The sequence below is a fragment of the Zophobas morio genome, unplaced genomic scaffold (assembly GCF_036711695.1).
Source record: "Zophobas morio isolate AGI-343-1 ecotype UQ-CSIRO unplaced genomic scaffold, CSIRO_AGI_Zmor_V1 ptg000009l, whole genome shotgun sequence".
Classification (NCBI taxonomy): domain Eukaryota; kingdom Metazoa; phylum Arthropoda; class Insecta; order Coleoptera; family Tenebrionidae; genus Zophobas; species Zophobas morio.
In genome coordinates, this window is record NW_026972114.1 from 11,377,265 (window position 1) to 11,402,939 (window position 25,675).

At 34.6% G+C, this 25,675-nt stretch overlaps 3 protein-coding genes across 5 annotated transcripts in view; 1 reads left to right on the forward strand and 2 right to left on the reverse strand.

The window, feature by feature from the left end:
- LOC135125917 (C-terminal-binding protein) overlaps nucleotides 1–6,235 on the reverse strand; it is a 36,359-nt gene extending 30,124 nt beyond the window's left edge. Inside the window, exon 1 of one of the 3 annotated variants that reach the window (XM_064051690.1) lies at nucleotides 5,786–6,235. The gene's annotated coding sequence lies outside the window, so the exon portion shown is untranslated. The remainder of the gene's footprint in view (nucleotides 1–5,785) is intronic. The other 2 variants (XM_064051688.1, XM_064051689.1) reach the window with 2 other exon arrangements.
- Nucleotides 6,236–6,529: 294 nt separating this feature from the next.
- LOC135125907 (WD repeat and HMG-box DNA-binding protein 1-like) lies at nucleotides 6,530–14,537 on the forward strand. The gene is made up of 10 exons (XM_064051673.1): nucleotides 6,530–6,684; nucleotides 9,646–9,889; nucleotides 9,938–10,181; nucleotides 10,232–10,513; nucleotides 10,562–10,783; nucleotides 12,651–12,933; nucleotides 12,981–13,704; nucleotides 13,752–13,934; nucleotides 13,980–14,063; nucleotides 14,166–14,537. Exons 1-10 carry the CDS (start codon nucleotides 6,614–6,616, stop codon nucleotides 14,472–14,474), a joined length of 2,646 nt encoding a protein of 881 aa, XP_063907743.1. The 5' UTR covers nucleotides 6,530–6,613; the 3' UTR covers nucleotides 14,475–14,537.
- Nucleotides 14,472–16,754, reverse strand: LOC135125908 (mitochondrial enolase superfamily member 1-like). Its single transcript, XM_064051674.1, has 5 exons — nucleotides 16,415–16,754; nucleotides 15,877–16,369; nucleotides 14,916–15,380; nucleotides 14,688–14,869; nucleotides 14,472–14,641 (listed from the first exon to the last, which is right to left on the reverse strand). The coding sequence occupies exons 1-5, from the start codon at nucleotides 16,508–16,510 to the stop codon at nucleotides 14,519–14,521; spliced, it is 1,359 nt and encodes a 452-aa protein (XP_063907744.1). The 5' UTR covers nucleotides 16,511–16,754; the 3' UTR covers nucleotides 14,472–14,518.
- Nucleotides 16,755–25,675: the final 8,921 nt, after the last annotated feature.

Sequence of the window (25,675 nt, forward strand, 5' to 3'; positions counted from 1 at the left end):
GTAAAGAAGAAAAATTTGTTAGTATTTCACTTTGACGATGTGCTTCGTTTGTTAAAAAATTGTAATGGTATGCCAATTATAAACTGTTTATGAAAAACCAATATACAAAAGTACCTTTACACTTTTCAAGATAAAAGTGGGAAAAGATAAGTGCACTATTTTGCATAGTTGCATATAAATAACATAACATATTTTATGCGTCAAACACCTTGGCCTCGACCTGGACAACTGATAATTTATAAAACAGAATAGTTATGTTTTTGTTTGTGTTTAAGTGTATATGAAATTGACTACTAGGAAAAATTAATAAAATACATCTGCATAAAATTCTGCCAGTAAATATTACTTCAATATTCAACATAAAAATTTACTAGCCTCTAAAAGTCCATTTTAATTAGGGAGGATTCACACATTTGGCCGTCCAGTCGTAATAAATTTATATTTTCTGCCACAAAAAATTGACACAACCAACAATAAAATGTATCTACATATTTTTTTTGTAATTATACTTTTTATAGTGGTCGTACAAAATAACGATTTATGTTATTTGATTAACGATTTGTTGTTCGTCGAATCTAAAAATAAAATTATTTGTAACACTGGAGTATTTCACTCCGTCAAAAGCTCGTTTCATACCACTTTTTTCGGCAAATTAAAGAATAATCATAATCAAGTAGATATAAATAGCTTACAACCAATAAAATCTATTTACTCGTTGTAGGTTTAACAAAGTTTGCAACTTTTATGTTGTTTACGCTTATTCGGTGATAACACAAAAGTTGAAAAAATATTTTCTTTATTATGACTCATATTTAAAAATGTAATTCCAGGAGTTACTCCTCCGGAAAATCCGAAACAAACACAGGTAAAGCCTTGCGGTGAAACTGAACCCAATTTTCGCAAAAGCAAATTGGCTATTAACGTTGGAAAATTTAAATACTTAACATCTACCAACATTAATATTAATTGCTAACATTAGTTCGTGAGATACAGTGGGCAAAACAATCGGGGATTCCCATTCGAAAAATTCAAAGAAAAATTAGCAAAGTTGCAATTTTGCTGACTGTTAATTTATTAAATATATTTTAAATAGTTTCCACGTTCTACATAATACATAATTTGGTTAAGCTAACGCCACTATTTGAGTTCGAAAAATAACAAAATATACTGCAATGACTCCGATAACGATTATAGTAAAACTTCCATAAAAACGTATAGTACGTTTCCCTTTAATAAATATAAAGATAATACGTTAGTAACAACTGTATTAATCCATACAACCACAAACATCAATTAACTTTCATGTTTAGTATTCGCTAATACAACATAATTATCATCAGATATAATGCAAAATAAATATACTCATTAGCCAGGTAAAAGTGCGAAATACATGCAAATTTTTGTTCCATCCGTGAGAGCACTTTTGTAATATCGTACATACAAAGCGATTATAAACGTTGATATGACCTGACTTTATAATAAAAAATTTGACACCTTCAAATAACGTAAGCTAGATTGTTACACTTTTGCATCAATCGTGTCACCAAAATTTGATATTTGATATATTTGTAACTAATCATCATTAAGACGAAGCGTAAAATCCACAGCCACGTGGTAAACAAACCAATAGAATGTCTGACACGAATTATATTTTAAAACAAACAAAAAAAACCTTTAGAATAAAAAACAATTAAATTACGTACCGTATTACAAACTACGATGATATAACACTAGCCAGATTCGACGAAGAAATAAAAAAACGTTTTACGTAAATATTGTACATAAGTACCTAATTACGATATTTATTTCACGTCAAGCATGTTAAGAATACCAACACAGTACTTTACAGTCTGTTCTACATGATAAATTAGCATACCTGCATATAATTAATGTTTCACCAAATGCGTTCAAGTTCCTGCACTTTTGACTATCCAAAAAACATTCAACAACGTTAGACATCAACACAACGTTCAATTTACGGATTATCGCAACTTCAGGTGAACAAACTTAAACCTGGAAACAATTAATTAAGGTGTACAATGCTCTAGAAAAAATATATACAACGTTAACATTCGTTTTGTTTGTATAAAACTAGTAAAATTAGGTTTGACGTGTCCCATTTACGACGCACATTTAATCAAATTTTATTGATCCATTTTAATACAGTATCAAATCACCTGTCGTAATTAATTGAAGCAGCTAAAGAAGTTTGTGGTTGTCCAAAATACGGAACAGTTAACAATAAATCGCCGTACAAGTTAATCTAAATCGATTTTTATTCGGAAAACTTCAATTAGTACGATATCAATTAAACATTTCAGCGCCTATTTATTTAAACATGAACATTATAACAAAGCCACACAAAAAAAAATTGTGATAGGATTTCTATATTTGCCAATTAAGGAGAACAGGAATTTGGACATCCAAAACGTACTTACTGATATTTTTCTAAATTAGTCTTGAATATTTTAAAATATTAAACCGGCATATTTACAATTTGCACGCATTCGTTCTCGAAGGTTTCAAATCATTGTTTTACACTTAATCCATTTTTAAAGTCTGAATATGTGAGAGTAAACATTGCAAAGCTGTGAACCTCGCAAGTCGGAGAGTATAGTAACACTGGTCGACTTTTGTTATTTTATTTTTATTTTATTACTGTCGGAAAATCTAAGTAAACATTTTAACAATAACCCTCGATGCAATTAGCTTACCTTAACTGGCGTAAAACAAACTCGCGGAATCCCATTGTAAAAATGAACACGAAAATTAACGCTGCAGCAGTTTTGCAAAACAAGCATACCAAGTTTATCATTGTGACGTCAAAAAAATTAATTTCAATTAAGAATTCTGGAAAAAATAATCAATAAAATTTTGGTTGGAATTTACAACACCAAAAAAGGGTTGTTTAATTCAAAACTTTCACACAGAGTGGTTAATTATAATACATTTTACTAATTTTACGCTCTCACGGGAAGTTAATAACGAAGAATAAAGAAATGTAAATAAAAAAAGTGTTAAGAATTTTAAACATTTTCAATCTTTCCTTTTACAGGACTGTTTAGAAAAATGCTCATTGCCCGTATATCAAAACGCAAGCTGGAATAAATCTAATACGTATACTTCCGGTTTTGAAATGGTGAATTTTAATTACATTATGTATTATTATTGCAATAACAACTTTAAAAGAAAACTTAGTGATATATAATATTCTTGGATAGTTAGAAAATAATAATCTGTAAATAGGGTTGTAAATTGTTCCTTATGCACTTGGGAATTTCCAGAACTCATTTGCTTAATGTCCACTAGAGAACTACAATTTACACGGATCAAATTTCATATCCATAAGAAATAACTACAAATCCGTGTTCACTGTACAGTCTACTATTTCGTTATTACTTTTTCATGTCCCTCCCATACGTCAAACTTGAAAAAAATGAACCAAATATTCTGAGTAAGGAATAATAAAAACACTGATTTAACAACTTGAGAAAATGCATACCTATAATAACAAACACCGACAATTAAATTTCATGTTTACCTTCTACTACTGTTATGAATATTACTAGACCTAACTCAAAAATCATCATGTAAGTCAGGTCATAGCATTTACTACAGCGTGTAAACTACTTTTAGCATCATTTAAATAATGTAATAATATATAAATAATATCAACGCTAAGCCAAGTAAATTATTGTTTTTAATGGTGCTCTTTTGACGCTATTCATTTGTTCGTGACGTCATTATTTGTTTGGTGTACGATCACATGTATTTTTTAGAGTCACACGTTTTTAATCACTTTTGAACACTTTTTTGGCTAATGTGTTTTTAATATGGCAATGTTAATAACATCTTAAAAATAGTTTACTAAAAGTCATAAAATCATCTAGATTTTAATGGACAATGCATGACCTTATCCAAGCGTCGAAATGATCGTTACTATCGATACAATAGGAAAATATTAAGATTTTTATAAATCTAGACACATCAATATTATCTAAAAACTAGATCCTTAACATACTTTAATCTGAGTTGATTTTGTCATTAGTTAAGATATATCTATGTAAACTATGCAAACTTATAAATATCTATAAAGAACTATGTAGTAAGGATAAGATCAAATGAATGGAAAAATTTATTATTATTAGGTTAAAAAAGTGTAGGTAAATGGCATCATAAGCAAATGAGCAACACCCAAAAAAGCAGACCAAAACCTAACTTCCCTGTTCGAATACTTTTGGGGAAAATTATATTTATTTTAGTTCCAGATGTTACTCCTGTTTTAACACTGTATACAATACACGTGTGGCAACACTATACGGTAACTAAAAATAATTCAAATAGTCATTTGACTAATTTTGTTGATAAAACAGTTGTTCTATGTTAAAAACATACCGACGACATTTTTTTTATATCTTTTAAACCATTTAAAGAACTTCTTAATGCAGAGTTTGTTGCATATAAATGAAGGTGCGATTTTCGAATAAAATTATTAACTCGGCGGGAACTTACAAATGTGAGGTTACAATACATTTTTAATCTATAAGTTCCGTGATAGATGTCTGCTATTAAATGCTTAATTTTTAATAAACTAATAATAATTTAAGCATTATTTGACCACAACAACTGAGAGATTTTTTTAAATTTTCCGAAGAACAATAACACGAATTGTCACTGTTATGTGGTTTTAGCTTTAGTTTCAGTATTTATAAATATTGTCTAAATTACTTCAATATGGTGTGTAATATTAAACTCAAGAAAAAATCACTGGTTGATTATAATAAAATTTTATTAGTGCGTTTTATTCCCGCACATTTAGGAGTACTATTTTATTCATACAAGTGAAGATTAAATCAACACACAATAGGTATAAATAATCCGTTACTGTCGTAAAAATGCGTCGGATATAAATGATTCAAAGATGAATGAATACATGCAACTTTTTTTCTTTTCTTCATAGGGATAAAGGGAAGAATACATTACGTCAATAAATGGTATAAACAAATACATTGTAGTTTGTGATCTGTCCTAATGACTGCGTTGATTGGTCAGAGATCTTTCAAATGTCAAATTTATACGGCGCGACTTCCACAAAATGACGACCGTGGAAATTGTTTACGATCCCAAATCCCGCAAAAACAGTGTAATTTTTTTTTCTTTTTATGTAAATTCGTTGGCAGCTTGATGAACAACCAGTTATAATCACCGTGGATGTTTTTAAAAAATCGTATTGTTTGCATAAAACTGGCAAATTAGGTCTAACACGTGTCCCAATTACGAGACCCATTTAATCAAATTTTATCGATCCCTCGCGTTTCAATACACTATCGAAACACCTGTCGTAATTAATTAAAGGCAAAGACGTATGGTTCTGTCAAAAGTGCCAAACAATCAAGTAGCCATGAAAACAAACAAACCGGTGAAAATGTCATTCGGTAATCGGTTAATCGAGCGACTAGTGATGTTCATAATTCGAGTATTAATTAACGGAACGAGGGGGTTGCGTAGTCCTCCCGTTGCATAATTTCCTCTCCATGTGCGTAAAATAAAAAGCAACCTCTACACCTGCTCATTATCTTAGAGCACGAATCAAGGTCGGCGTAGTTTTCGATTTTAGCAAGAAAACGTTTGCAGGTGAATGCAAAGTTTGGTGCGTCGTTTGGACTCCGACATGGCAAATGCGGGTCATTGCCAGGAGAGGAGGCACCGGGCCGTGTGCGGCGGCTTCGGCGTCCCGGGCGCCGCGGGGGCCGCGGGCCCCGCAGCCCCCTTGGACCGAACTTACCTTAAGCTAAACCGTGACAGAAACAAAGAGAAGCGGCAGGAGCCACGCTGCTAGGTTCCAAGTTGGACACACTTTCTTCTTCGCTCGAAAACACATAAACACTGCACTTCACTGGGTCTCTGGTGTGTGAAGGGGGCTCGTAGGGTGTGAAGACGCGACTTCCAAGGGCTAATTCCGTTTTTCTAGGCCACTTTTCTGGATTTCTTGTACAACGCTAGGTGCTAACTATATCCCCACTTCTGCACATCAAAATGGCGGACGCGCACTGTAATAATACCGTTGCTTCGCCCAGCTCCCCCCTCTCGAGACGGTGATAAAAGTTACCAAACTGTTGACAAACTACGCGTGTAGAATGCAGCACTTATGTTACGCTGTTGTGGAAATGCGAAAACCACGCCTCTTTACGCGTTTCGAAGACTCCGAGGACTTTCACGTCGCAAAAATGAAGACATTGTTAAAACAACATTCAACTGTTTCCGAAGCCAACTCGGACCAATATACTCTACTTAAAGGCAAAGCACGCTTCAATCACGACTTTTTCGCATTTGCCGCCCGCCAGGCTCGCCAACACAAACGTTTTCTCGTGAACTTTAGCTGCAATTAACCCACAATTAAACTAATTAATCGCCTCTGACATTACAATGTCACGATACGCAATATCAGGATTTCTCAGAAATGCGTAAAAAGACGCTTGTTTCCTTCAAGTTGGTGATTTTTCATTTTTAAGGTTGTCGAGTTGTCGAGGAGCTCTTCCCGCGCTTTTTAATATGTTGACAGTAGCTTAACCTCACATGTGAAATTTCGGGTAAAAATTGTGAAAATTGGAAAATGAATCACGAGCCGTTGCGATATGCCCACGACGAGGGGCACACAGATGCTTGCTTCTCCTCGGATGGCAGGTAAGTGCGATTTACTATTTCGCTAAGGTTTTTGCTTGTGATATGGGGGCTCACTTAACAATTAAGTCTTGCAGAATTTATAAGACAAAGAATTCAGATCGTTTCAAAAACTAAAGTGATGGATGAATGTTTCATCTAAAACAGAGGCCAATCGTTTGTTTGAAACACAAAGCAAGGTGAAAAAATTAAATAAAGCCTGTTTAAATACGCTTTTTTCTATACAGTCTCATTTTGTAGTTTAACAACTCATTCAGTGTAACACTAGAACAATACAATGGTACTATTTAGTAAAAAGATAAATTTGTTATTGTTTGTGATTGTGAATTAGATGCTACAGCGCACCCTGGATGTATATTTGGTTGCATAGCTTTTCGTTTTATTAATTATATACAGGATGTATCACTTTGATTTAACCGTCCAAACACTTATGTAATACATAAGCATGCAAATCTTTTCAAACAGAACAATACAGTTTTCATTATTTTTAAAACTATGACTATGCGTCCAACATGAATTTATCAAGACGTTTGTTTTATTCGAAATTAATATATCTATCATTTTTTTACATATTGATTCGTCATTGGTTAAACAAAATTTCGTATTAAAAAAAATACGAAGGTATTTATTAAACATTTGTTCAAGTATGTACTTCCATTGTTAGTTAAAATACACTGCCAGACAAGAAAACCCGGACGCTCTAATTTTTTGTTTACCTGCAACTGGTCCAACTTTTGTAAAAAATATTCCGAAAAGCAAAACCATGATGTATTCAGTAACAGAAAACATAACTTTTTTTGGGGATTTTTTGTCTGGCAGTGTATTACATAAAAATGATTTTCTCTACCTTTCTTTCAACACTGTTGTATTTCGGCTGAAAACAGAAAAACAAATGTCCACTTGTACTTAAAACTGTAGTCTCTTGTCTGCGTCGATTTTTATGAGATTACCGGATTGGTTGTTGCCAAAGTTTAATGTGTTTTAGGAATGTCCTATACGGTAAAACACTATCCAAAATTTAACTAACCATCCCCACCAACGATTTCATGACGCCCTCTCAAATATTGTTTAGTAAACACCATTTAAATTCTGAAATATACTAATGGTTTATGAGACCGCCTTGATTTGCTTAGCTAGGAATTGTATCGTCACATTTTATATCAATATAAAAGCACTGGCGTGTGGTGAACTCCATGATCCTACCGTAAACATGTTAAATTACCAATGCGAAGGTCATTGGTTCGATTGACTCATGGCTCACAATTTTTTTTTATTGATCAAATCAAGAACGATTCATCTCATTTTCACAAAAATTTAAGAATACGGCCGTCGATATTAAATAATAATATTAAAAAAAATAATTATAAACCCTACTTATGCAAAATAATATTAAGAACAATTTGTTCTTTTGTAGCTGAATTAATTTTACTCGCCTCGTGTGTTTTGACTGGGCAGCCTGCATAATCGTCGCACTTTTTCCCTTTATAAACCTAAACAATCAAAGTTAAGCATGTACTGACTATACACTTAACAGTCCACACATCTCTTTATTTTATAACTTATAGAGGTTGTCATAAAAAAAAAAGATAAAATTTGCAACATATTTTTTTATTTGGTTGAAATGCACTTCTGGGACGAAGAAAATTCTGTCTAAATATTTTTTTCTTTGCTAAAATTATCTCAAAAACTCACTCTAAGTGAAACAAACAATTTTTATTCTATTTGAAACATGTTTCGAATTCAACTGACGTTATTGATCAGTCTTGTATCTTATATGATTGTGGGTATCGTTGGTGATTTTGACAAATAGCGACGGTTACGGTTTTCAGATTTTTATCAGTTGCTTACGGTTTGAGAGCTCGAGGGCGAAGATAAGGAGGGGTGTTTCGATGTTCGACATGTGGATTCGGTTTTGGAGAGGTAGAAGTAGGTAAAGAAAGAGTTTAGAAAATTCTAGAAACTGAAAGAGAAAGTAGGAACATAGGGCAGGTAGACGAAAGATAGGACGCATTTACATTTGTACAGAGATTTACATAAATTATGAATGCGTTTAGGTAAATCACGTGTTTTTGGAGAAACGGTTGTTCCTACATGATTAATGAATACACGGAGTAGTGTTGTTTATAATAACTGAATTTAATTTTTAAGTTAATTCAGAATGAAGATAAAGTCAGCAGAAATCGAAACATGTTTCCCAGATTATAAAAATAGTTTCTTTCATGTTAAATGAGACTTTGAGTTTATTTCATACCTAAAAGTATGATTTTTATTGTGCTTGTGTTTAAGTAAAAAAAAAAATAACTCAATTGTAGCACAATTATGTAATTCTTGAAAATCGAAGCAAAACTTTATTATTTCAGGATAATTTCGGATTTACTTGGCAAACTTTTGAGATGGCATCATCAAATTTTGGTGGGGATAAATATACAAGTTTTGGTTGATAACCGTACAACATGCTAAATTTCAAAGCAATTAAACTGCAGGGTTAAAATATCTTTTAAAATTTTGAGACGACGTCATCAAGATTTTGGAGTAGATAAACAAATACATTTTTATTAAAGGTATAATAATAGGAACAGTCGAGTTTGTATCTTCTAAGACAACTTTTCAAAATTTGTTAAATTATTTTCCCAAAATAAAGAACAAGCAAGAGAGCGTCTTATTATAGGTATAGGGGAGTACCAAATTTAAATAGCATTTTCTTTACAAAATCAAAAATAATCCACATCTTTAAAATTCGGAATATCGATTTTTACTATTTTTGTTAAATTCTGTAGAGACATTTTGTTACTGCGTTTTATTGTCAAATCGAGGTGCTTTTAACAGATTGGCAATACCACCATGAAGTCTTTCACATAAAATGCAATGGAGATGAGCACAGTGACCTCCTGTATAAGGCGAATTAAAGTGACATCTCTGTATCCAAAGATGTAGTTAACTTTTCGAGCGACCTCTTTTTTCCAGCAAATTCATTACATGTGGCGCCGACGGAGACGTCCGAATCTGGTCCACCCAAGAGGGCACCGATCCCTCCCACAACTGCATAGGAGAATGGTCCCTAAGCGTCCGCGAGAAAAACGGAAACCTATATTTGGCCACGTCCGACAACGACGTCCAAATCCTCACCTTTCCAGGCGGTGAAAGAAACGGCATTTTAGACAGATTCGTTGCCCCCATTAATCAAATTTCTCTTAGCAGAGACAGCGAGGTGAACAAAATCCGCATCACCAACTCGAAATGATAAGTCAAATTGTAGCACATCGCCCTAGCCGGCGAAGACATGGAGGCGAAACTGTTCGATTTAGCTCAGTCAGGAAACGAGGGGCAAATATTCGACGGCCTATCGGGACCCTGTTTGAGTGTTGCCGTCACATCGAGATTCCTGGCGGCGAGTTCGGGAGATGGCAAATTGAGAGTGTGGGATGTGGGAAGTAAAACACTAAAAACGGAAATTGAGTGTTTCCCCAAAGTCAACAGTTTTGCAAATGCGGAGTTGCTTTGTATGTGCTTTTCACACTGTGCTTTTGTGGAAGTAAGTGGAGAGTTTTAGGTCGGATTGATTTTTCGCCCGATGGTAGTGCTTTAGCGTACCCGGATAAAGACACAGTCGTGGTTTTAAACACTTCTGATTGGTCACAAAGTTCTACTTTGAATAGTACGGATGTTAGTAATCACTATTCTATTGTTCAGTGGTCGCCCTGTGGCCAATATTTGGCAGCTACTACCACCAAAGGCGATATTGTTATTTTTCACGTTAGTATTCGTGGGGTGCGAAAGGTGAGCAAACACCCAAATTCCACCTCCATATGTGGACTGATGTGGAATCCTTCCGGTAAATACAAAAAGTCGGTGTGTCTGGAAAGTATTGTTGATTTTTAAGGGAATGGTCAAATCGTATATACTGATGTCGAGGGCCAGTTAGGTTTGGCTTCAGGCTGTACAGAAGTCAAAAGTACAGACGATGACGTATTTACGGAACACGCACTCGATTTTGGCGATATTCAAATCGAATCAGATGATGACGATAATGAGAATGCTATTTCAGTTGAAAAACTGAAGAAAGAAGTGATGGGAGAACCGGAACCAGAGTTAAATTTTGAAGGTAATAAATAATACTCAACGTTAATTTCGTGGGATCACGTCACTTAGTGAATGTGCTTAAGGCAGGTAACCATAAGTAATGGGTTAACAGTATTAATCAACGTAACGATGAAAGTGTTGGCGTTTTAATTACTGCTAATACCAGAGTACTGTTTTTATTAATTCTGTTCAAATGTAAATCACAATAATAACCTTGTTTTCTTACCATTAAAACACTTTGGAAAATTGCGTAACAGAATCTAAAAATATGTATGATTGCAAATATGCGGTAGAAATACATGTATTAAAGTATGATCTTTCATACATGTGCATTTATATTTATATGTATTACTTTAAAAAAAAGTAAGTGTTTCACATTTGAATTATACCGAAAGGTCAGAACTTAGTTCGTGGTGGGTGACTCAAAATTAACGTGAAATTGAATTCAAACTAATAATTTAAAGTTATCCGTTTTTTTTTTGCAAACGCGCGTTAACACGCATTTTACACTTTTTCCGAACTCTAGATATAATATCCAGAAAATAAATAAGTGAAACTGATCATAAACAACAAATACTTACAGTATGCTCACTATAAAATCTGGTTTGTGATCTTTCAATATTATCATTACTTTTGTATTGTGACCATTTTTCCAGGTATTGACACAAGACACTATTTATAAACTTGATAATTAATTTATAGATTTCGTACTAACGAATTGTTTTGTTAATAATATTTTGTAACCTCTTACAGTTTGATATTACCAACGAAATTAAATCGACAGTAGGTAAAAACAGACATGTTACATCATTAACAAAAATGAAAACAATAAAAATATTACTTTGTAACCTTGAGAAACACCAGAATAACTTCGTACATTAATTATCTATAAAATGGGCAGCTACGTTTATCGCTTAGTATAAATTTAAAAAAAAAATAGCTAAATGAAAAACAGCAAATTCTACTTACAATAAACGCGTTCAACATGTATAAACTCTGTTAACCCAGCTAAGTATAGTTCACTTCGTATATCATTATGCGGGTAATTTGCTGACTCTTGTAAAAAATAACAGTCAATATCGTTAAATAAAATAATTTCAAACAACTCTGTGGGAATCACCGGAACTGATTCATTTTTTACGTCAAGTATAGAACAATTTTTTCAAAGTTTTTCATACTTACAGTACATATGTACAATTTCCTAGCTCTTAGGAAATATCGGTATCGAACTTAAACAGTTTTGTTTATTCTCATTAAAAATATTTGTCGCTTCTAGCAAATGGATCTCTTGTAATTGTAGTAAATTTTGTTTTTAATATTTTGGGTCATAGATCACCTAAATGGGTTTCTTTATTCTGCGTGAACTGAGAGGCGCAGCTTAATTTCAAATGAGATGTTTCTGTAGACAAACCCCTTTTGAAACACTTTCTTGAAAGGTTATCGTTGGAAATTGATTATTTTAATAGGAGAAGTGCCCCGCCCACCCACCTAGACTCCGCCTTAATGAACTTTTGTCATCGTCATGAAACGAAGGCGAAACTAAGGTGCAGATGAAACATTTTTATAGAAAAAATTGACTTTTTCGACTAATGTTAAACAGTACATTGTTGAAAACAGACTATTCTTAAAAAAAACTTTAAATAATGCCTCACCCACTCATTCTTTCTCATCTAAATGAGTTTCTCACCATCAAATGAGAGGCGGAACCTAATTTCAAATGAGAAGTTTCTCTAGACAAATAAGCACCTTTGGAACACTATAGCAATTGATTATTTTAATAAGTAGAAAAAATAAAAATCGTGGAATTGCCTACTGTATGGATACTTTAATAACTTCGCAGGTAAACTTAGTGACTCAGGTGCATTACTGTGATGTATTTGTATGTTTAGAATCTTCCGCGGCGCCAACTCCACGACCTCGAACACCTGAAATGCCCCTACAGCCATCCTTCATGCCTTCGTCAACTCCCGAACATTTAAATCCACGATATCTATGTTGGAACGACGTCGCCATTATAAGATCTTACGGTTGTTTAGCAGACGAAGATTCAGGGAAATCCATAGAAATCGAGTTTCATAATTCTACATTCCATAATAGCATGATGTTACAGAATTATCAAGACTACACCATGGGCTGTGTTAGTACAGCAGTGGTGGCAGTAGCAAATGCAAAGTATGTCTACAATTTGCTTAAACTCTCTAAACACGTGTCGATTTTAGACAATTAACCGTCATACCACTAAGCGCTAGTTCCAAAGAATGGGTGCTGAAAATTGACGACTCCTTGGAAGAAATCACCCTTATAACAGCATCCGAGAAGCTTGTTTGTTTAGCCACTAATAACTACCTGGTTAGGATTTGTTCAGTTTTCGGTATACAAAGAGGTGTTTTATCCATCCCAGGACCTCCAGTTTCTCTTTCCAGCCACCAAGACTCTCTCCTCGTATCCTACCACTCCGCTCCTGTTCGTAAATCCGACCAATGTATAAACACCAAACTTATCAAATTCTCGGGTTTAACAATGGAAAGCCGCGACATTAACGCAGCTCTGGGGCCAGAATCGACCCTATTGTGGTTAGGATTCACCGACTTGGGGACCCCCGCAATGATGGATTCCCTAGGGATGATAAGTCTCCACCCAACCAATCAAAACATATGGGTACCGTTCTGTGACACCACCAGACACCTGAAAAGCCCATCCGATGGTTTCTTCGTCACGGCTATAATGGAGTCGTGTCAAACCATTTTCGGGATAAAGTGTCGCGGCTCCATTTATCCAGGATTCACTCCCAAACCCACAATTTGTGAGTTGGTTCTTGAACCACCGTTTGCTGAACCGGAGACCGATAAGACTCAACTGGAAATGAACCTTTTCGCTTGGTCGAACTTGGAGGTTAGAGATTTGGGCAAGAAGTTTAACGAGTCGGGTCTGAAAGCGTTCGCGGTGAGTTGAGTTCGATTGGAGACTAAACACTAATGAGAGGTTTGTAGTTGGCTTGTAAGAACGGTTTGGATCAGAGAGCTGTGGAACTTATGGAGATTCTAGCGAATCCACAGTTGGTCAGTTTGGCGACAAAGTATGCCTTGAAGATGAATAAAAGACTGATTGGGGAGAAGTTGATGGAGTTGGGGTCAAGATTAGTGGGGGAAGCTGAGGATACAAGTTTTGTTATTGTGAGTATTTTTGTTAGTGTGACGCAAGTGACATTTGTTGTTTAGGGCGCAGCAACCACACCTAGCGTGACCCGGAAATTTATTTTGAGCTCGAAGAAGACTCCCAGAAATCGCGAGATAAACGAAACGGTATTTTTTTTAATGTTACACATGTAAAAAGTATTTATTTTTTAACGTTAGATGTACCAGGAAATTTTTGTGGTTGTTGACTTAATTTTATTTCCACTTTAGATTGTCCCGGCGACTCCGGACGACTCTCATGTTTCTGAGTCAAGTATAAATATTACGAACACCACCATTAACGAATCGTTTAGTGAAGAGCCGAAAAACCCATTTTCCAAAAATTCAAAGAACGAAGAAACCTCCAGCAACCCTCTTAGTCTTGTTAACAAGTACGCAGGTGTAGATTACGAGTCCAAAGAGAATAAAGCCAAAAATAGCGACAACGAAAAACGGAAACAGCCGGATTCTACCGAGACTGAAGAACGTAAAGGAAAACAGAGGAAATTAGATCGTTTCATGTTCAGTAAACGCGTATGAGTTACGACACCTATTTTATTTTTTAGCATGTGTAAACAATAAAGTTATTTATTTTTTCTTGGACTACGGAAAATTCCCTTAGCAAACATTTCTTGCCAAACGCTTCCATGAGGGTACTCGTATTGAGCAACAGCGTCATCTTTTAGAGTTGTGTTGTATCCGGGAGTCTAAAACACGCTATGAAACTAGAGATTAATTGAAGCACAAACTCACCCTTGGAGCTAAATAGCAAGCATTTTCGACGATTGTAGGGTTCACGAACTGTTCATGTTGCTGATCGACGTACTCGATAAAGCGCCCATCCATGGTTCCAGACAGCGCCACGTAGTCCCACATTTGCAAGTGTTGTACCATTTCGCACAACCCAACCCCGCCAGCATGAGGACATACCTTAACTAAAAATAAAAAGTTACCGAAGTTCGTAAATTTCGACCCACAAACCTCCCAATTTCTTGCACATTAAATACACGCTCAAGATTTCATTGACACCTCCGATTCTAGCCGAGTCAATTTGGCAATATTCTAAAGCATTCGCTTGGAGGAATTGTTTAAACAGAACTCTATTGCAGCACATTTCGCCAGTCGCTACAGCAATTCCTGTAGGTTTTAATGCTTTCGCGATTTCGGCATGCCCGAGAACATCATCAGGTGAAGTAGGTTCTTCAATCCAGAGTAGTTTAAAGTGTGCTAGTTGCTTCATCCAGTCGATGGCCTCTTGTACTTCCCAGACTTGATTCGCGTCTACCATTAAAATCCGGTCCCAGCCAATGGTGTTGCGAATGAGTTCCAACCTTTTGATATCTTGAAAGAGATTCTTTCCGACTTTAACTTTAAACGCTGTGAATCCTTGGTCCATGTATTTATGTGCAAGGTCGACGATAGTTTCGTCGGAATAACCCAACCATCCTAAAATGTGCTAGATATTAGAAGAATTAGTGATCACGGGCGGGCTTCGATCTGAATATCAATTTGTGATAATTGAATCAAGACAACCTCTCACAACTGTACAATTTTTGGTATCGATTGTCGTAGACATGAAATTACCGAAATGGTACTTTGTTTAAAAAGAAATCAAAACGCGATAGTGAATCTACTGGCCGTGTTTGCTAGAAAACGCGTCTCTTGGGGCTGATTTGATACTATATTATAAAATCACATGAGGTGCTCATTAACATTACAGCTTTTAGTGTCTAAAAATGACTGCCATCTTTGATTCTAAGCTTTCACGGTCTTGTTGAAACATAATATAATGCAACTGTCGTTACACATCGTTTTATCAGTTATGACGAATAGTATTTACATGTTACAAACATTTATAGACATCTGCATCTGGTTATTATAAAACCGTTGATAACACTCCAACAGTGCCAATTTTTCAGGGATTTTTTTTAACAAATGGTACCTGCTTGGGTGGTGTACGCGGGGTATCCCAGAGCCAGCAGCTGGTTCATCCTATCCTCTTTCCCCGCGCGCCCCTTCCGCAGCAACTCCACCGCTTCTTCCTTCGTGATGACGTTCGACAAATACCGGAAGTCGATCACCGAAACCAACTGTTCCGGTTCCATGTCCGCCAGAAGCTGCCATACCGGCTTTTTCAGGAGTTTCCCCCATAAGTCCCACAGAGCGTTAATAATAGCGGCCGTAGCAAGATGGGTGACCCCTTTTTCTGGCCCCACCCACCGAATCTGGCTCTCGCTGGTCAGACTCCTCCAGAACGTTCCAAAGTCTTTGAAGATGTCACTGACGACCTGACCTACCACTAGGTCACTCAGCGACTTGCAGGCTTCCACCACGATTTCGGTGCCTCTGCCACAAGTGAAGGTCACACCGTGGCCCTCCAGGCCCGTTTTGAGTTTGAGGGTGACGTAAGCGCAGGAGTAGTCCGGATCCGTGTGCTGAAAAAAAAAGATTGGTGGTTGAAATGCTAGAGGTGGTTTTACCATTGCGTCCGAGCCATGGGCTTCCAGAGATGTCGGCCATCGAATGTCTTTAACGTCGAAGGAGACGATTTTGATGTTTTCTATTGTCAGACTCATGGTGTGTGAATGCTTGAGTAACTGTTAATTTTGTGTCGACTATCACGAGGTTGTTTTTTAAATGTTTAGATAAAGTGTTATCTTGATTGTTGTTTATTCAAATGATATGTTTGTATACTAAAAGTGGAGGAAAATTACAGTGGGATCACAAGAGATCAAGAGATTAATTTATTGGAGACAGATTATACTAGATCAGTGCAGTGCACTCGTCGGGTGATAGGAATTTTATTATCGGAACGTTTGTCAATTTGATAGGTGTGATATGGCACATGTCGTTTCGAAAGCAGCAAAATAATGACAATTTTATCAAAACTACTGGTGCGTTACATAATCAGCGAGTTGGGTTTCCATATTAAATCAGAAGTGAAAGTATGCAACCCAAAATACCCGTAGCTAAAAGTAGAACAAAAAAAAAACAGAATAGGATCTTTTTATACATATTTAATGTAATCAATACATCGACTAAAAACATTCAAATAAGGAGTTGATTGTTTCTATAATCTGTAGTCGTGAAATTATTTGATATAGCAACAACTGGTAACAATTTAGTTTTTGAACGGTATTTACAATAGTAGAATCCAGTCCTTCGTCCGTGAAAATTGGTTACTATTTTTAGTCAGAAGTGAATTTACTGACTGATAAGACAGCTTTAGCTAGATATCTCAATAATTCTAAAAACGTAATGCACATTTAATAGTAGATTGATTTATTGAATGTACGGTTTAGTGACCATTTTAAACTATCTACTTTGAAGGATATGCATTACGTACAACCTGTTTCATTACCTTATCATTATGGGTTACTTTCAACGAAAATGTAATAAGTAAAGAACTTATGTAAATTTAACCATATCACAGTTAGGTGACGTTATTCGCACCCAAACACTTTGTCAACAAATCGTGTTGATAAAGACCATAATCACATCGTTGTTGTATGTTGATAACATATATAAAAATAATTTTGAAGTTTATATGTATTAAAAGAACAGTTGAAACGCAACCATCAATACACATCGTTGTTTTGGACAGCATAAAATTTTGCGTTGATACCTCCATGGTTCCTTATCTAGATATGTTATATATTTAATAAAATTAATATTGTCAGATTTATGTTAGATTTTCCATTAAGTTAATATAATAATAATATAATTTAAAGCGCCTCGTTGACCACCCAGTCTTCCCTCGCCCCTGAAGTACAAGAAAACATATGCAGTTTTTTCGAAGAATTATAAAATTTTATTTTGCGATTAAAAGTTAAAGTAAAGATATGTATGTAATCTTAAAGTAAATATAAAGAAGCATGCTATGGGTATGTTTCAAATGAATTTTTCCCTTACAAACTTTTTATATCAGTTTGGATAGGTGTAGTGTAATACTAATAATAACAGTAAATGAAGTGAGCCGTTCTTGGTTAAATAAATAAACCAGATTCACCGGTTGAGAAGTATGCTTTAAAACAGTGGTTCGCAAATTGGGTGCCACGAACATTTTATAATGATTTTAATAAATGCAGGCACAAAACCAACTTTAAAAATTGATGATGATAGGATTTTATTAATATGATACAACTGTTCAGTAATGGAAATATTTTTAACAATGAATACATTTTTAATAAAAAAAAAGAAATTCAATAATCAGGACGACAGCTTTGAGGATGCCCCACAAGCTAGCACTAGTTATTATTTTCCGCCTGTTAATAAAGTGCGAAAAAGAAACTTGTCTTTATTCCGTATGGAGAGGACTTGTACAATGAAGCAAATGTCCGAAGTAAACTGATACGTCATTTTTCTGCAAAACACAAACATGTTTCGGGAACTATTTTAAAAGGCCGCTGGAGTCGCTGCAGAAACACCGAACGACCTTTGTTAAAAAATTCAAAATTTCCGATCGGGTCCAAAGAGCACGTCATTTGGTTGCGGAAATTATAGCGAAAGACATGAGACCTCATACAATTGCGGAAACGTTAATTCGACAAGCTTGTGCAGCAATTGTAAGAATAATGCTTGGAACAGAAGCTGAAGAAGAAATCAAAAAGGTTTCTTTAAAGATAAAGGAAGCAAAAAAAAGTAGATGTAAGGCGTATACACACACATAATGCGAAATGAGCAACTCATTAGATAGAATCTAAAAACGGATTAAGCTGTAAAATACTACTGTTAACAAGTTTTTACTGTGAGTTAACTGATGAATTTCAGAAGAGAACACCTCCTTTTGAACTAATCGTATTATTGTAATTTCCGAATATTTCAATTCTTGTGCTCTTAGATTGCCCCTGATCTCTGGTTGTTTTTTAACTATATTGCCTAGATTTTTCATAACGGCTAGTCTTGTTGATGAACTATTTTCGTTTATAACCCCACTATGGGGCAGGTAATAAGAACATTCCTAAAGGTCAGCAGGTACTGAGTGTTCCATGTGGCCTAATTCTAAGTACCTACTCCCTCATAAAGGCTACATAACCCGCTCTTATAGTTTATGGTCTCGGGAAAGTTTCCTTTCAAAAGATAACGACCGTTTCATGGTTAAATCTTGGAAATTTCCTAATTTTTGTATTTTTTGGTAGTGCCATAAAAGTGAGCTTCATAAATGTCTTTGGAAGACAGTTTATTGACAGAAGGGACAACTACCTCGGGTTCGAGGTTCTCTAATTCCCAGAACCTGGTAACAGCTGATTCTAAATAATCTTATAGCAGTGCAAGAATTTATTGTTAAAACTCGGAATTTTACCTGAGATAATCCATCCCAAGACACTATTTTGTAAAACAGAATGATTTTTACCTAGTTTTTTGTATTTCCGAAAGTAAGCAAATTTAAGAATAATTCGGCCCCAAATATTGCTTCTCATGGAGATGAAACAGCAGACTTAGTCAATCATGATTGGCTATTTATTCAAAGGATTGACACTTTTGAATTTTTAAATCTGATTGTTTGCATAAGTTTTCAGTTATGAAATGAGATTGACTGCCAGTGTCTAACAATGCGAGTCAAGAGAGTGTATGATTTACGATAGGGTTGGCCACTATTGAGAGATTAAACGGATTTAAAACCCTTGTTGAGAAAGTATGCAAATGAGGTGAGTGTGGTGTGTTCTACCTGAAGGTTGTGGAATCGTTCAATTATGTAGGAGTATTATATTAAAAAACAAGGTTTCGTTACATAGGTGTTTCAAAAATTTTAGATGGTTTTAAAAATTCAGAAAAAGTGCACAATTTAAGATTTAAAAGAATCATTGGTGATGCAGACAGCAGCGTTTGAAAAAAATCGTGCTGCAAGGCACTACGGACCCAATTATTTTATCGAAAAATTGAATGCCGCAATCGTGTTGTCCGAAATTATTGTACAAAAATAAGAGAATTATTATTATTATTATTATTATGCAGTATGTCCAACGGAGCAAAACTCCAATTACAGAACATACATCTGATCATTTCAACTTTATTATATATATATATATATCACAATTAGGTTTTCATTCATAATTTTTAAGATAATTCGGAGAAGTCGAGTTTCTTCAATTCCGATACATTAGTTGTAAACAGATCTGTCTGATTATGGGCATAATTACCTAAGCGACACATTGTCCATAGAGGAGAATATTTTAAGACATCCGTACGAGACTTTCCAATATAAAAAATTGACATATTCCTTGTATTATATGCTCTTACGTTTATATGGAAACTTATTTGTGCCAGTAAGCATGGACAGTCGAAAACAGAATTCAAAATTTTATACAGGAAGATAATTTTTGCTGTCTTGTTTCTTTCACTAAGACTTTGAAATGAAAACCTTTCCAAAAGTCTGCAATATGAATATCCAACAGGAGGATAAGTTCCGTCCACTCGATAGCAAAGGTACTTTAAAAACCGTCTCAACACGCGCTCTAAATTTTCTGTATGGTTTTTATGATGTGGGAACCAAACAACCGACGCATATTCAAGTTTGCTGCGTACGAACGAATTAAATATTCTTGTTAAAGTCAAATTATTAGAAAATTCTTTTGCAGTACGCACTATATATCCGTAAATTTTCATAGAGCTGTTTACCGTTCTCTCAATATGATCCGAAAAACACAATTTCTTATCGAATGTCACACCCAAGTCCTTGACCACTTCCGGTCTATCCAACAAATAATCCTTTAACTCATAATTAAAAAGGAATGTATTGTTTTTGAGACCATAAGACATCACCACTGACTTTTTTTTATTAATGTGAAGTTGGTTTAGTTCACACCAATCAGATACAATATTAAGATTTTTTTGTAATTTCTCACAATCTTCGATACCATAAATGGTGGTATATATTTTGATATCGTCTGCATATAATAAACAGGGTACATTCAGTGCAGCCATTATGTCATTTATAAAAATATTGAACAACAGTGGTCCAAGAACAGAACCTTGCGGTACCCCTGAATGAGCTATAAATTCTTGAGAGGAATGACCATGAACAAATACATGCTGCTTTCTTCTACACAAGTAAGAGGAGAAAAATTCAACTACATTTGGGGAACAGCCAATATTACTAAGTTTTGACAAAAGAAGATCGTGGTCTAACTTATCAAAAGCCTTCGACAGGTCAATGTAAATAACGTCAGTTTGACAATTCAGGTCTATTGATTTCGAAATATATTGTGTGATTGCGCACAAATTCGTTACTGTCGATCTCCCAGGAAAAAAGCCATGTTGTACTTCATTAAAATAACATTTTAATTGGGAAAAAAGCTGTTTGTAAATAATAAATTCGAAAACCTTTCCAAAATTATTAATCAGAGACACTGGGCGATAATTCTCAATGCAAAACTTATCACCACTCTTAAAGACAGGGACAATTTTCGATTTTTTCCACTCATCAGGAAATTTAGCTTCTCTCAAACATAAATTGAATAATGCTGTTAAAGGCTCAGCTAGACTCAATGCACAATCCCTAATCACTATCGCCGGAATCTTGTCAGGACCAGCTGTATACTTGGGCTTTAATTGGTATATTGCCTCAATAACATCTTGCTCAGAAATAGACTTCAAAGACACGTATTGACTCAAAGACTGAGATTCCTTGGAATAGTTCCCTAAGTTATATGTTACAGGAGTGAACACTGACTTAAACATTTCGTAAAACGCATCAACTATCTCCTTTGGTCCAGAGTAGTTTACATTACCAAGACTCATATTAAAGGGAATACCGGTACCATTACTTTTATATTTAACAAATTGCCAAAATTTGTTCGGATCATTAGAAATTTCGCCCTCAACTTTGAATAAATAATCTTTATATAGCTTTGCTAGTTTCACTTTGATAACCCTACGCAAATTTTTGAATTTTTCATAGTCTTCTTTATCACCGTATTTCTTGTACTTTTTCCAAAATTTACTTTTTTGCTTTATTTCCTTTATGAGATCAACAGAGAACCAAGGAGGATAGTGATGTTTACGTGCTATACTTTTTGGAACATTTGAACCGAACACCTCTTGAAGTTTCATGTAGAATATTTCACATGCTAAATTCACATCAGTAGATTTATTAAGTGATGACCAATCAATTAGCGAGATACCCTTGATTAAAACAGTAATATCTGCTGTGCGAAAATTGAAGTTGTCACCTGCGTTCACACCACATATGTAATTAGTAGATTTTACAGCACTTTTAACCATCAGTAGCAGAGGGGGATGATGTACATCTACAGGAACTAGTTCATCATCCGATTTGCTTACGTGACATGATATATTAGAAATAACTAAATCAAGAATGCGATGATTAACATTTAGGACATTATTATATTGCAAAAACTCCAGAGTATTCATGAAATGCAGCAATGGAAGTGTGTTTCCAAGTAAATTTCCTGAATTTAAATATGAAACATATTCAGGGACATTGAAATCACCAATTATAATAATCTTGGATTTAAATATAAATTCCAGTGAAAACATAGCATCAACAAAGTCAAAAAATTTGTTTGTGCTTATTTTAGGAGGAATGTATACTACAAAAATGTATAAAGGATTATACATGTCAATAATTTTAACACATAGCACATCAATTTCCTCTAAAGAATCAAACAAAGTTCCCTGCAGATCCACTACTACTGCAGCCAGATATTGTTTAACACCTAATAAAACTCCCCCACCTCTAGATTTATTTAATATTTCAAAATCTCTGTCCTTTCTGAAAACTACAAAATTTGATGGAAACAGCTCACTGCTAGAAACATCTTCTTTGAGCCAAGTTTCAGAAATACCAATTATATCAAAATCACAAACCGAAATGGAGTGGTAGAGAAGGTTAGTTTTGGTGTTAAGTCCACGTGCGTTTTGATAAAAAATGCTTAAAGATTTAGCGTTTAAAGTTTCCTTAGAAATAACGTTTTTGTATGTATTACAATTTGCCCTGATGTTAGAAGAGTCTGGACTTTTAGACTTTAAGATATTATCAGTCATAAGATTTGAAGAATGAAAGCATTGCATTAGCAACAGTTCATCAGTATAGCATAAACCTAATTGCTATTTATTTAAAAGCAAATCCTTCTTGAACTTTTCAACCTCACGTCTATAAGTGGGGCACGATAAATCCCATGCACCGTGTTTGAAATCCAGTAATTCCTTGTTTTCCTGAACCGACTTAAAACAATTTACACATTTCAGTTCCACAGCTGTACAGTTACTATACGTGTGGTCCAGCCCATCAGATATGCCACATTTTGGACAAGATTTTTTACCAGTACAGTGTTTTGATGAATGATGAAAACCATTACAGTTGTAGCACCTAAGTACTTCTACAGCATCAAATACATTACAGTAGTCATATCCGATGAATAAATTACCTGCTTTCATTAAAGCATCATATGTAATTTTGTCTACTTGAAGAACAGCTTGATGAATATTTGACTTTTTCCTAGTTGGAAAAAATTTAACTACAGAGCACTCAATATTCAGATTTATAGCGGTACAATTTTTCCGAACAGCATATTCCACAAAATCAGAAATCTCATCGTCTTGATAAACTTGAGTCATACCTACAACTTTGATTCGAGGTTGGACACCCTTAATTTCTTTAATTTCGTAATCTTCCGCAAGTTTCTCACGTGCAATTTTTTTAAATCGTAAATTTTCCTCTTTCGAGGAAAAACCTACAAGAATACCACCTTCTTTGACATTTTTGACTTTAGCAATTTTTAGTTGTGAATCAACTGGATTAATATTTTTGTTAATATCAGTTTTTGTTTTTATTGCCGTCTGTACCTTGTTTTTAGGCATAACTATAACCGCCGGTTGAGTCTTATTTTTTAATAAATCAGAATATTTCACGGTTTCTTCAACGACATTAGGTTTTTCAGCAGACAATTTCGATTCAGCTATTTCAAGAAATTTGTTTTTCAGATCATCAAACACCGAATTCAAATTATTAAGCATTTCATCATACTTCCGCTCTAAAAAGCCTTGTAAACCCACATGATCCACAGAAAAACACATTCTGTCACAATTCACACATTTCCAGGACAAACCAGGAACATGCTTAAATTGTCTGAAGAGTTCAGGAGAAATATTTACACAGGAAGTATGAAAACGCTTACTACAAACCCCTGCACAAAGTACCGACAGGTTGTTATCATTAATGGCTCCTAAGCACTCACCGCAAGGAGTTAACATGTTGAGGATGCCGCAGTCACACCTCTCCCAGACAGGAATGTTTCAAAATTACAAAGAAGCCAGTTAAACAGAACTCACTATAAAATAAATAAACTGACAGAGTAAACTCCCTAGTAATTCGCCTCTGGCCAGCTGAGAGATAAACGATACGTTATCAGCAGTAAAAACAGCTAATCACTTGTAGAAAAGATTAAAATAAATTAATTCCTAATCAATAACTATTTATCTGTATAGCAAAATGCACGATAAGCTACATCAGCTTAGAGAGAAAAAAATACTCTATAAGCCTATATCAAAATAAACCACTAATATATTATTAAACATACCAAAAACACCAGAAAACTACAGAGCGATGCACACATCGACTGCACACACTGATGTCCAAACTGGGAATTGGCAAAGACGCCAAAAACAAACACTTATGTAAAGAATTTATTGAAAAATAACATTAACAAATTCGGAGGAGGTAAGTTGTCCCCCAAATGTACAAATTTCTAAAAACCATAGGTAAGTTGTCCCCCGACCGCAGGTAAATTGTCTCCCGCACCCAATCCTACATTAGGGGTGGTTTAGTTGTTAAAAACACAGCGCATCCCAATATTAACATTTTTATAAATGTTTTTGAATAATTTTCAAGTAAACTCATATATTAGACAAAGAAGTGTAAGTCAAAGTAAAGTCATTTATGATAAGAAATATCTAGAAAGAATTACCTTGTTAGAAGAAAAAATTGAAAACTTGGCCAGACATGACATAACAATGTTGGAGTTTATAAAAACTGTTTCATATAAATATAAACCTAGAAAAATTTGAGATTATAATGTTTATCTTTTAAAATATAATTCAAATTGATGTAAATAAAACAAAATTTTTGACTTTTACATATGTACCTGTGTATCAAGTGGTATTTTTCTAAATAAGTGTACATATGTTTTTTTGTTGACTAATTAGATTGTAGATTAATCCATATGCAAATTAAAATGTTATAAAAAAAATATGTTTGACTCTTGCATACATCTTATGTACCTGTGCATCAATGTGTGGCGTGGATGTTACATGTACTAATTCTTTTCAATAAAAAACAGTTTTTTTTTTTGGTGAAGTACATTCTTGTATATTATTGCACAGACTCAACGGTGCCGCCCATTAGCCTTAATCCGTGTACCTGCGTAACCGGGAGAGAATTTACCTATACCCTTTTTGTCACCTTGACCACTGGGAGACAACTTACCTACAGCCAACAAATTTAGGACCGCAGTTGTAAGAGTCATAAAATTTCGCAAAAATGAGAATTGCTCATTGTATGATAAAATAGAAAATCTTAAAAAAGATATATTAAATGGGCCCCAACTTATTTTAGCACTAAAAGCGGTCAGCGGAATGATATTTTAATTATTTGATGTTGATAATAATGCAATAGTAAATAAATTGTTGGGAGAAAAAGAATACATTTTTCATTGCGTGTTTCGCTGCCGCCATAAGTTACTATTATTATTATTATTATTATTATTATTGTTCAGTATGTT